The sequence below is a fragment of the Chlorocebus sabaeus genome, chromosome 12 (genome assembly GCF_047675955.1).
Source record: "Chlorocebus sabaeus isolate Y175 chromosome 12, mChlSab1.0.hap1, whole genome shotgun sequence".
Taxonomy (NCBI): Eukaryota; Metazoa; Chordata; class Mammalia; order Primates; family Cercopithecidae; genus Chlorocebus; species Chlorocebus sabaeus.
Genome location: NC_132915.1, coordinates 105,895,455 through 105,907,612, shown reverse-complemented (window position 1 = coordinate 105,907,612; position 12,158 = coordinate 105,895,455). Strand labels below are relative to the sequence as shown.

The 12,158-nt window shown below is 49.4% G+C and overlaps 1 protein-coding gene across 1 annotated transcript in view; it reads right to left on the bottom strand.

Annotated features, from left to right (window-relative positions):
- Positions 1–12,158, bottom strand: part of HMCN2 (hemicentin 2) — a 171,793-nt gene that overhangs the window by 10,461 nt on the left and 149,174 nt on the right. Inside the window, exons 86-87 of the mRNA XM_008005927.3 lie at positions 3,983–4,252; positions 606–755 (exon numbers count right to left, since the gene is read on the bottom strand). Coding sequence (XP_008004118.3) covers positions 606–755; positions 3,983–4,252 — 420 coding nt within the window. The remainder of the gene's footprint in view (positions 1–605; positions 756–3,982; positions 4,253–12,158) is intronic.

Genomic DNA, 12,158 nt, shown 5'->3' with positions numbered 1-12,158 from the left:
CTCCTGGACCCCCACGAGGGACCAGGGATTCGTTGGGAAGGGAGAGACAGTGACATCCACTGTCACAAGCTTTGCAAGTCTCTCAGAGCATTCATCGCTCAGACATCGTACATGAGAGCTCTGTGTGCAGGTGACTCTTCTTAGTCCTCTAGGTTTTCTGGGCAATTCAGTTCTCCCTGTTTCCCGCTTCCTGTCACCTCCAGCCCACACCCCTCACTCATGACTGGAGATCCCTCCACTTCCATCAGCCTGGGCTTTAACTTAAATAGGGAAAAGCCTCAGGGAGCCACCGGTGGCTTGGGAAACCACAGTCTGAGCGCCCACACCCACAGAACACTGGCCTTTTCACACACTCTGGGTCTAACTGTAAATGCAGTTACTTTGTTTTGGGGGGGGCTGTGAGGGGGACAGGAAGTTGCCTGCACCTGAGTCCACTTTGGCTTGCACCCAGCTTTGAGAGGTGGTCAGACATGCTCTGGTCATCAGGCCCTGAGCAAGTCTCAGGGTACAGGCCCTGCCCCCTCCTAGGTCCAGCATGTTCTGGAGGATCCTTGCTGGGCTGGGACAATGGCCCAGAGGCAGGCGATGCTCTGCCTCCCACTCACCCACGTTTGCTGGGACATGGTGGATGCTGCTGCGGATGCTGCTGACCCCGGAGCGCACCTCTTGCATCACGCTGGTGTTGAGTCTGGCCACACCAAATTTCCGGCCATTGATCACCCCAATCATGCTGCCCCAGCTCCCCTGGGGTTCCCCTGTAAGTGGAAAGAACGACAGTGCCACTGACTATCCACCCCCGAGGCCCACAGCACAAGCAGGCTGTCATTCCCGTTTCATGAAGGAGTAAATGGAGGCTTGGAGAGTTCACCTCCACTTGTCCAAGGACACACAGCTAGGGGGTCATGGACTCAACGGCCAGGGGATCTTGGTTCTAAAAGGGAAGGGAGGCTGTTAAGAGGAACCCTGGGCTGGAGTGTGGGGGGGAGGCTCATGGACCTGGCTTCTAATTCTGGCTCTACCATTCCTTGAAACCTGGCCGCGTCAGGCCCCCCAAGCCACACCTGAGTTGGCTCACCTGTAAAATAAGGAGGTGGGGCCACAAACTCACAGAAGACCTGTGGGTGTGTGGAATGCCAGGAGCCCATGATGGCGCAGCTGGCACACTGAAGGAGCCAGGGCACCGAGCCAGAGCCGGGTGCTGTCACCTGAACAGCCCCATTCCATCAGTGCTGCTGGCTCCGGCTGCCCTGCAGCTGGCCTGGCTGGTGGGCTGGCTTCCTAGCGGCCGTCCACCAGGCCATCTGTGAGCAGATGCTCCTTAGTGCTAATCAAATGGATGGTGCAGGCACTGGGGGGTGCTTCCTCTGACTAATGGGCCAGCTGTCTTGTTTAGGCAGATGGCATTCCAGGGGGCGAGAGACAGAAGTTAGCCTGCCTCTCCACTCACCAGCTCTCGGGGGAAATTAACAACAAATTGCTCATGATCTGTCAAAAAATAACATAAAACACTCAAGTGCTAGGATCCTAAGTGGATGAATCAAGGGGCTGGTTAATTTGGGGTTCTAGGAAGCAGGGCCATTTCCTGCAGCCCATAGCTGGGGTTTGATGAGATTTGAAGCCCATATGGGATGTTTCTCATCAGTATCCGATGCTCTGGGGCCTATGGGAGGGACAGGAGAAGGGCCGTGAACCTATCCCTGGCCTTTTAACAGGGGGGGTGAGGAAGGAATCGGGAGCTGCAGACAAGAAGGCTGGAGCGTGACCCGGGCAGCTTTGGAAGGGGACAGGAAATGGAACCCAGGCACGGCAAGCCACCGCCAGCTCTGTCAGACATGGAGTGACGTAGCAGCCTCTTGTCTCCCTACAAGGCCAGGATTGGGACCTGCCAGGCTGAGGGGGAAGGAGGAAAAGTAGTCAGGAGGGAAAACATGTTTACAGTTAAGAGGCTCCCAAAGCCTGAACTCCCCTCACCTACCAATGCCCCTTAAGGAAATCGTCCCATAGAAATATTCAGGGCCACACACAAAGATGCACAGCATGGTGTGGTTTTGGGGAATGGAAAGTAGAAAAATAAACTACGCTGCTCATTTGACAAAGCCGACAAGAATGAAGATAAAAAACGTTCCCATGGAATGACATGAAGCCGATAAAAAAGCTGTGGACCGATGTGTATCATGATGGGATGTCTTCCAAGATAGAGGAAGTAAAAATGGCAGGTTATAGAGGTTGTAAATTTGACATTTGTAAAAAGAGAAGTGTATCTCTTATATCCAGAGGAAACAGTGTGGAAGAATGTATCTCCCCGAATAATTACCTACGCTACTTTGGGTCATTGAATTATGGGAGAGAATGACCTTCTTCTTCATAGATTTCTACAGTATCTGGCCTTTCTACAAGTAACATATATAAAAGAAGAATACTTGTTTCTATTAAAAAAATAAGGAGGCTGGGTTATGGATCGAATGGTACCACCCTACCCAAAATTCATATGTTGAAGTCCTAACCCTCAGGACCTCAGAATGTGACCCTATTTGAAGACAGGGTCTTTATAGAGTAAGCCAAGTTAGAATGAGGTCATTAGGGCAGGCCTAATCCAACATGACTGTGTCCTTATAAATAGGGAAGCGTAGATACACACAGGGAAGATGAAGGCAGAGGTGGGGGTGATGTTTCAACAAGCCACAGAATGCCGAGGACCACCAGCAAGACCCTGGGAGAGAGGGTCAGACCATATCCTCCCCAAAGTGCTCAGCAGGAACCAGGACTGCTGACAGTGTGATCCTGGATTTCCAGCCTCCAGAACTGTGAGACAATCAGTGTGCCTTAAGTCTCCAGCTTGTGGTGTTTTTTTTTTTTTTTTTTTTTACCGTAGCCCTAGAAAACAAATATAAAGGCCAAGTACATAGCTCCGTGGTTTGGACTGGGGCCTGCCAACAGGAGAGGGTAAGAAGTGGGACAAAGCCCTGAAATAGAGGGGGGTCTGCTTAGACCCAAGGCTAACTCTGAGACCGCATCTGCGGCTGAGGGGGTCAGAGAACTGCTGAACTTTCAGAGCTGCATAGGTTGGTACCCTGTCCCGGCCTATGGGAGATAATGAGAGCAGGGGCCAGAAAGGGTCCCACATTTGGTTGGCAGTGGGTTTCACATGGATTTCCAGAGGGCCGAGTGTCAAGTCCCAATTCCAATTATCTGAGAGGTACTACCTGGGAGGGCTCATTGGAGAAAAATTCTGCCAGCGCATGTGGTGATAGATTAGTGATGTCTGCCAGGGACAGGGAGGCAGATGCATTGCCACACATAGGGAGTGTTCCCTTGTGGTGATAGATTAGTGATGTCTGCCAGGTACAGGGAGGGAGATGCATCGCCACACATATGGAGTGTTCCCTCCAGAGGCACAGGCCACAGAAATAATATCTTATGACTTGCCTTTATGCAGGGCTGAATCCATTTACTGTGGTTTCTCAGGATAGATCTTTTCTTAATTTTAAAGTTGGTCTGACCCAAGGGAGAAGGGAGCTGATTGAGGAATCCAAGATAGCAGGGGTCCATCCCACCAGGAAGCCATCACTTTTCCAACCACCTGCCATGGCCAGGCAATGTGTGACACCTGGGACATGCGCTGACCCACAGACTTTTTGCAGCAGCCCCTGAGGGCACCAGGGATGCCCTTGGCTTCCTCTGCCTGCTTCCAGGGGCTGTGCAGCATCCAGACAGAGGACATGCATTTGTGCCAGTTAAGAGAGAACAGCCAGGCCAGTGTTTCCTGTCCAAGATGAGCGGCAAACACTTAGCACCTCCAAGATTCAGTTTCCACAACTGTAAACGGGCAGGGTAGGGGTTCATTCTGGGCTTGTGACAAAGCAAAGAGGAGAGGTGGGGAGCTGGCAAGGCAGGGGACAGGTCCCCCATAAGCACCACACAATCCCCATTGGCAGGAGATCCTGCCTCTGTCCACAGAGGTCCAGACAGGGCTGCCCCGTACCTCTCACGACCAGGAACGCCCGGGCTGTGGCAGAGCCCAGGAGATTGTGAGCGACGCAGTCGTAGATGCCTGCATCCCCAGTCTCCACATTCTCCAGCCACAGGCTCCCATCGGGCAGGGTCCGGAGTCGCCGGCTGGCCCGCAAGGGTTGACCCGCCCGCAACCATTCAATGGTGGGTATGGGCTCTCCAGTGGCCTGGCATCGCAGAGCCACGTCATCCCCGGATCTCACTGTCATGTCCTGGGGCTCCACCTGGAACACCGGAGCACCTGTGGGAGACCCAAGTAGCTTTTAGGATCATTTAATTATTTTTGCATATTCAAGTGGAATATGTTCATTTAGACACCCTGGGAAATTCAGAGAGGCAGAAAGAAGAAAATAAGAACTGCATAGGATCCTTCCACCCAGTCATCTTTCCTGAATATTTTACCCTAGACACTGTTGCTTTACGAAAATATGATCATATGGCCATATCTGCTTTTATTTTATTTTATTTTACTTTACTATTTTATTTTATTTTATTTTTTGAGACAGAGTCTTGCTCCGTCCCCCAGGCTGGAGTGCAGTGGCGCGATCTTGGCTCACCGCAACCTCCGCCTCCTGGGTTCAAGTGATCCTCCCATCTCAGCCTCCTGAGTAGCTGGGATTACAGGCACCTGCCACCACGCCTCACTGATTTTTATATTTTTAGTAGAGACATGGTTTCATCATATTGGCCAGGTTGGTCTCAAACTCCTGACCTCAGGTGATCCACCCGCCTCAGTCTCCCAAAGTGCTGGGGTTACAGGCATGAGCCACCACGCCCGGCCATCTGCTTTTATTTTTCCTCCCCAATAGATCGTAACTACCTTTCCACGCAGTTACATATCTGTTGTTAGTGGCTAGGTAGTCTTCTATTGCCTGGCTCTATTGGGATTGGCTAAACCAAGCCTCTCCTACAGGACAGTTAGGCTGCTTCCAATGAAGTCGGGGCCATCTGTCAGAACTGCCTCTAGGGCTCTGTCACCTAATGTGGGTGACTCTCATCAAGACACTCCCTGACCCTCAGTGTTCCCATCTGAAATATGGGGATGATGCTTCCTGTCCACTTACTATCACAGACCCTCCTGGAAGGCTAACATGGAAAGGATGGGAAAGGCCCAGTGCTGGTGAGGCTGCAGAACAAGCAAAACTCGCACACACTGCGGTGGAAATGCAACGTGGTTCAGCCAAAGTGGGCTGCTGTGTGCCTGCGTGTTCACTTCCTGCAGATGCTGCAGCAAGTTGCAGAAACACGGGAGAAACCGTGGAGGCCAGGAGGCCCACATCAGCCTCACTGGGCCAAAGTTCAGATGCCCTGCTCCCTCCAGAGGTTCTGGGGGACAGCCCATTCCTCACCTCTTCCAGCTTCCGCCCGCCAGCATTCCTTAGCCTGAGGCTGCAACAATCCATCCTCTGCCTCCATCTCCACTTTACCTTCTCCTCTCTCTCTCTCTCCCCTGCCACACTTCCCCAGCTCTCTCTCTCTCTTCTTTTTTTTGAGACGGAGTCTCACTCTGTCGCCCAGGCTGGAGTGCAGTGGTACGATCTCAGCTCATTGCAACCTCTGCCTCCTGGCTTCAAGCGATTCTCCTGCCTCTGCCTCCTGAGTAGCTGGGATTACAGGCGTGCGCCACCACGCCCAGCTAATTTTTGTAATTTTGGTAGAGACAGGCTTTTGCCATATTGATCACACTGGTCTCAAACTCCCAGCCTCAGGTGATCCACCCTCCTCGGCCTCCCAAAGTGTTAGGATTATAGTTGTGAGCCACCACGTCCGGCCCGGGCTCTGTTATAAGAATACTTGTAGCCGGGTGTGGTGGCTCATGCCTGTAACACCAGCACGTTGGGAGGCTGAGGTGGGTGGACTGCTTGAACCTAGGAATTTGAGAAGAGTCTGGCAAATATGGTGAAACCCTATTTCTACTAAAAAAAAAAAATACAAAAATACAAAAATTAGCCAGGTGTGGTGGTCTGTGCTGGTAATCCTAGCTACTTGAGAGGCTGATGCAGGAGAATTGCTTGAACCTGGGAGGCAGAGGTTACAGTAGCCGAGATTGCGCCACTGCACTCCAGCCTGAGCAACAGCGCGAGATTCCATCTCAAAAAAAAAACAAAAAACAAACAAAAAAAACCACCACACCCCAAAATAAAACACTTGTGATAGCATTTAGGGGCCACTGAGATAATCTGCCTACTTTAAGATCCTTAACTTAATTACATTTGCAAAGATTCCTTTTCCAAGTAAGGAAACATTCGCAGGCCCTGGGGACTAGGACCTGGACCTATCTTTGGGAGCCATTCGTCAGACACTACCACAGCCCATATGTCCTAAAGCGGAACACATGTGTACAACGAGACCTAGCGCTTCTGCTCCTGGACAAATACCCCAACACAAGTGTGTGTGCGCGTTCACCGGAGGGCGTGCGTAAGAAGGTCACAGCAGCCCTGTTCTAAACTGCCGATCACTGGAAACTAACCTACAGTGGAATACATGAATAAACCGTGGTACATCCATGTAGCAGAAAAACATACAGCAATGAGAACCAATAAACGAATTCCATGTGAACAGTACGGACGAATGCCACAAATAATGATGTGCAAAAGAAGAGTCTATGCAAAAGCGCGTGTGGGGTGATTCCATTTAAATGAAGGTCGAAGCCAGGCACGGCGACTCACGCCTGTAAGCCCAACATTTTGGGAGGCCAAGGTGAGTGGATCACCTTAAGTCAGGAGTTCGAGACCAACCTCCCAGGTTCAAGCAATTCTCCTGCATCAGCCTCTCAAGTAGCTAGGATTACAGGCACAGACCACCACACCTGGCTAATTTTTGTATTTTTTTTTTTTTTAGTAGAAATAGGGTTTCACCATGTTTGCCAGACTCTTCTCAAATTCCTAGGTTCAATATGGTGAAACCCCGTCTCTACTAAAACTACAAACATTAGCTGGGTGTGGTGGCAGGTCCCTGTAATCCCAGCTACTCGAGAGGCTGAGGCAGGAGAATTGCTTGAATCCAGGAGGCGGAGGTTGCAGTGAGCTAAGATCGCGCCACAGCACTCCAGCCTGGGTGACAGAGTGAGACTCCATCTCAATAAATAAATAAATAAACAAATAAATAAATGTCAAAACAAGCAAGAGTCAGTCATCAGCTGTGGCTCAGGGAAGAGCTCAGCTAACTGCCCCCATAAACAAGCATAAAACTGGATACACTTGCCCCAAATAACAGTTTCAGGGCTCCCAAAATCAACCAAAGACACACAACAAATTGAGAAGCATTTACATTGTTTGTTTTTTTTTTGAGACAGAGTCTCGCTCTGCCACTCAGGCTGGAATGCAATCTTAGCTCACTGCAGCCTTGACCTCTCGGCTCAAGCCATCCTCCTGCCTTAGCCTCCCGAGTAGCTAGGACTACAGGTGCGTGCCACCACACCTGGCTAATTTATTTATTTTTTGTAGAGATGGGATTTCACTGTGTTGTCCAGGCTGGTCTCAAATTCCTGAACTCAAGCGATCCTCCCACCTTGGCCTCCCAAAGGGCTGGGATTACAGCTGTGAGCCATCGTGCCAGGTCTTGAGAGGCATTTATCCATAAAAAACATCTACGGCTGGGCACAGTGGCCCACGTCTGTAATTCCAGCACTTTGGGAGGCTGAGGTGGGCGGATGGCCAGTGGTCAGGAGTTCGAGACCAGCTGGGCCAACATGGTGAAACTCTATCTCAACTAAAATTACAAAAATTAGCTGTGATGAGGTGGTGGGTGCCTGTAATCTCAGCTATTTGGGAGGCTGAGGCAGGAGAATCTCTTGAACCTGGGAGGTGGAGGTTGCAGTAAGCTGAGATCGTGCCACTGCACTCCAGCCTGGGTGACAGAGTGAGACTCTGTCTCAAAAAAAAAAAAAAAAAAAAGCCTCTAGAACTTTGGATAAGAACAGTGAAACCTTTGGTCTCCTGCCTAGGGCTATGCCCATCCTTATCCCACTGTGACCATCACAGTGATTTTATTAGAGATGACTGTCAAAAACAGCAGCTTTGGGGCCGGGCATGGTGGCTCATGCCTGTAATCCCAGCACTTTGGGAGGCCAAGGTGGGTGGATCACCTGAGGTCAGGAATTCAAGACCACAGTGAAACCCCGTCTCTACTAAAAATACAAAAATTAGCCAGGCGAGGTGGTGGGCGCCTGTAGTCCCAGCTACTCCGGAGGCTGAGGCAGGAGAATGCCGTGAACCCGGGAGGCGGAGCTTGCAGTGAGCTGAGATGGCGCCACTGCACTCCAGCCTGGGCAACAGAGTGAGATTCCGTCTCAAAAAACAAAACAAAAAAACAACAAAAAACCCAGCAGCTTTTGCCACCCCTGAGGGCTGTTTTAATGTGCAGTAGAAGATGAAAGCATGCCCTGAGAAATATCATCAGGAAAAGGGGCAAAACCGGTAGGAACCAAAAGAGAAACGGCTGCTGTGCTGGCCTGTGGCAGGGCCCTGGCTGAGAAGAGCAGGGGCCCAGCCAGCAACTTAACGGGGAGAACCTGGAAATGAAGGAGCCATGGACAGGCTGGATCAGTTCCCCACAATCCCTGGCCAACGTGGGAAATATGCACCTGTGCAGGGGAGACCTGAGGGGTACAAAGGACAGTCAAACCGAGGCCGACTTGAAAACTGCCTGAACTTCAAATTACTCCACACCCATGTTTTACTGAGATTTTGTTATTATTATTATTTTTTTTCACTTGTTTCAAGCATGTTGACAACTGCTCATAGAAGCATCCCTGTCAGCTAGCCTGGGCAACATAGCAAGACCTCATCTCTACAAAAAAATAAACAAAGTAGCCGGGCATGGTGGTGTGCACCTGCAGTCCCAGCTACTTGGGAGGCTGAGAAGTGGGAGGATTGCTTGAGCCCGGGAGGTCAAGGCTGCAGGGAGCTGTGATTGTGCCACTGCACTCCAGTCTGGGTGACAGACTGTCAAAGATCCCGTCAAAAAATTAAAAAGAAATCCTTATCAGATGACTCAAACATCTGTGCTATCTCAGTTGGTGTCTGTTGCCTGTCGGTTCTCATTCGAGTTGAGATTTTTCCTTGTTCTCGGTATGATAAGTGAGTTTCAGTATGATAAGATTTGGGTTCTTATTTAAATCTTCCATCTTAGCAGACCTGGAACGCTGCCAGGGAAAGGAGGCGCCACTCACTTCTGCCAGATGAGAGTGGAAGTGGAAGTCTGGGTTCCCTACGTGGCCTCCATGGACCCCCCGGGAATGGGGAGGGTGCCTCATTATTGCTGGGTATTGGTGGGAGTTGGCGCTTCAAGTGGGGCTCTGCTGGCGCTACCCTGGTTAGGAGGGAGAGGGGTACTGCTTATTGCTCCCCACTTGGCCTGTGTAGGCGAGGGGCTTCCCACTCAGTGGGTGGCAGTGGTGACAGTTCAGTCTTGGTCAGGCGCAGTGGTTCATGCCTGCAATCCCACCACTTTGGGAGGCTGAGGCAGGTGGATCATTCGAGCCCAGGAGTTTGAGACTGGCTTAGGCAACATAAGGAGACCCCATCTCTACAAAAAAATAAATACATAAAAATAAAAATTAGCCGGGTGTGGTGGCACGTGCCTGCAGTCCCAGGTACTTGGGAGGCTGAGGTGGGATGACCACCTGAGCCAAGGCTGCAGTGAGCCATGATCATGTCACTGCACTCCAGCCTGGGCAACAGAGTCAGACCTTGTCTAAAAAAAAAGAAAAAAGGTCATTATCAGATTACCTAATATCTCTACTATCTCAGTTGACGTCTGTTGTCTGCTTTCATTGAGATTTTCCTTGTTCCTGGTATGTAAATTGAGATTTTCCTTGCTCCTGGCATGTAAGTGAGTTTCAGTATTGTATGACTCAGATTTTTATTTAAATCTTCCATTTTCAGCAGATCTGGAACACTGCCAAGAAAAAGCGGTACCACTCACTTCCGCCAGGTCAGAGCGGAAGCCCAGGTTCCCAACGAGGCCTCCATGGACATCCCGGAACAGGGAGGGGTGCCTCATTACTGCTGGGCATGGGTGGAGGCGTGCCCACTCTGGGCCTCTGGTGGCACTACCCTGGCTGCACACCTGGCCTGATAGGGGAGGAGCTTCCCACTCAGATGACAGTGGTGACAATTCTGCCTCTTCATGAGGTGTCACCTGACAGCATCCCGCTCCAGTGTGGGGAGAGCAGTGCCTCAGTACAGGGGGTGAGGGTGGAAATGTGGGCTCCCAGTTAGTTTGATGATGGGGCTGGGATGTTTTTCATGATAGTGTTTGCCTCCCAAGTAGTTGGGACTACAGGCAGGCATGCGCCACCATGCCCATCTATTTATTTATTTATTTTTTTTTTTTGGTATTTTTGGTAGAGATGGGGTTTCACCGTATTCCCAGGCTGATCTCAAATTCCTGAGCTCAAGTGATCTGGCTACCTCAGGCTCCCAAAGTGCTGGGATTACAGACATGAGCCACCACACCCGGTTGGGGGTTGTTATTTACAAGTTTTCTTTCTTACTATGCTGTCCTTATCCTACTTCCTTGCAAGTGAGGACAGGTTCTTGTTGAGGTGCACACATGCCGGCGCACGCGCGCGCGTGTGTGTGTGTGTGTGTGTGTGTGTCTGTATGTCTGAGCTCACTGGTGGTTCCAGGATATAAGGGACAAAAAGAAACACACAGGTATTCAACACCACATTGCTCCTCAGGTCCCAGGATTGGTAGTCTATCCTCCTTTTCTCTACTTTTCAGAGGCTCTTTATTTTGCTTCTAGATAAAGTCCAAGGTGTTCAGCTGTCCTTAGCAAGAGAAATAGGGAGAAGTGCATCTATACCATCTTGTCTGGAACCACAAACCTATTCCACGCATGACCCAAACTCTCAACACACTAGGTACAAAAGGGAAACTTCCTCAGCCTGAGAAAGGACATCCACAAAATCTCACAGCTAACATCACACCCCATGGTGAAAGACCGACTGCTTTCCACCTAAACCAGGGAACCAGGGATGGCTGCTCTTGCCGCTTCAACTGTGTACCAGAGGGTTCAACCAAGGCAATAAGGCAAAGCAAAAAACTTCAAGGTACCCAGATTTGAAAGAAAGAAGTCAAACTGTCCCTATTCATACATGATATGATATCAGATTCAACTGTATCTCTACATATTATCAATTACAAATCCAAAAATCAAAGAAAACAATTCCACACAAAATAGCATCAACAATAATAAAAAGACTTAAAATCAATTTAACAAAAATACAAGACCAGTACACTGAAAACTACAAAACATCACTGAAAAAAACAAAAGATCAACATAAATGGTACTAGAACAATTGGCTCTCCATATGCAAGAAAGGAAGTTAGACCTTACCCCACACAAAAATTAACTCAAAATGGATCACAGACCTAAATGTGAGAATTAAAACTACAAAAATTATATAAGAAAATGTGTGGGTATGGTGGCTCATGCCAGTAATCCCAGCACTTTAGGAGGCCGAGGCAGACGGATTGCTTGAGGCCAGGAGTTCGATACCAGCCTGGGCAACACGATGAAACCTCATCTCTACTAAAATTACAAAAATTAGCCAGGTGTGGTGGTATATGCCTGTAATCCCAGCTACTTGGGAGGTTGAGGCACAAGGAATGCTTAAACCTTGGGGGTGGAAGTTGCAGTGAGCTGAGATGTTGCCACAGCACTCCAGCCTTGGTACCAGAGTGAGACTCTGCCTCAAAGACATTAAAAAGAAAAAGAAGGAAAGAAAAAGACAAGAAGGAAGGAAGGAAGGAAGGAAGGAAGGAAGGAAGGAAGGAAGGAAGGAAGGAAGGAAGGAAGGAAGGAAGGAAGAAAGAAAGAAAGAAAGAAAGAAAGAAAGAAAGAAAGAAAGAAAGAAAGAAAGAAAGGAAGGAAGGAAGGAAGGAAGGAAGGAAGGAAGGAAGGAAGGAAGGAAGGAAGGAAGGGAGGGAAAGAGAGAGAGAAAGAGAGAGAGAAAGAAAGAGAAAGAAAGAGAGAGAAAAAAAGAAAGAAAGAGAAAGAAAAGAAAGGAAGGAAAGGAAAGGATAGGAAAGGAAAAAGATGGGAAAGGAAAGGAAAGGAAGAGAAAAGAAAAAGATGACCTTAGGTTAGGCAAAGATTTTTAAAAGGTATAACACCAAATACATGATTCAAAAAAT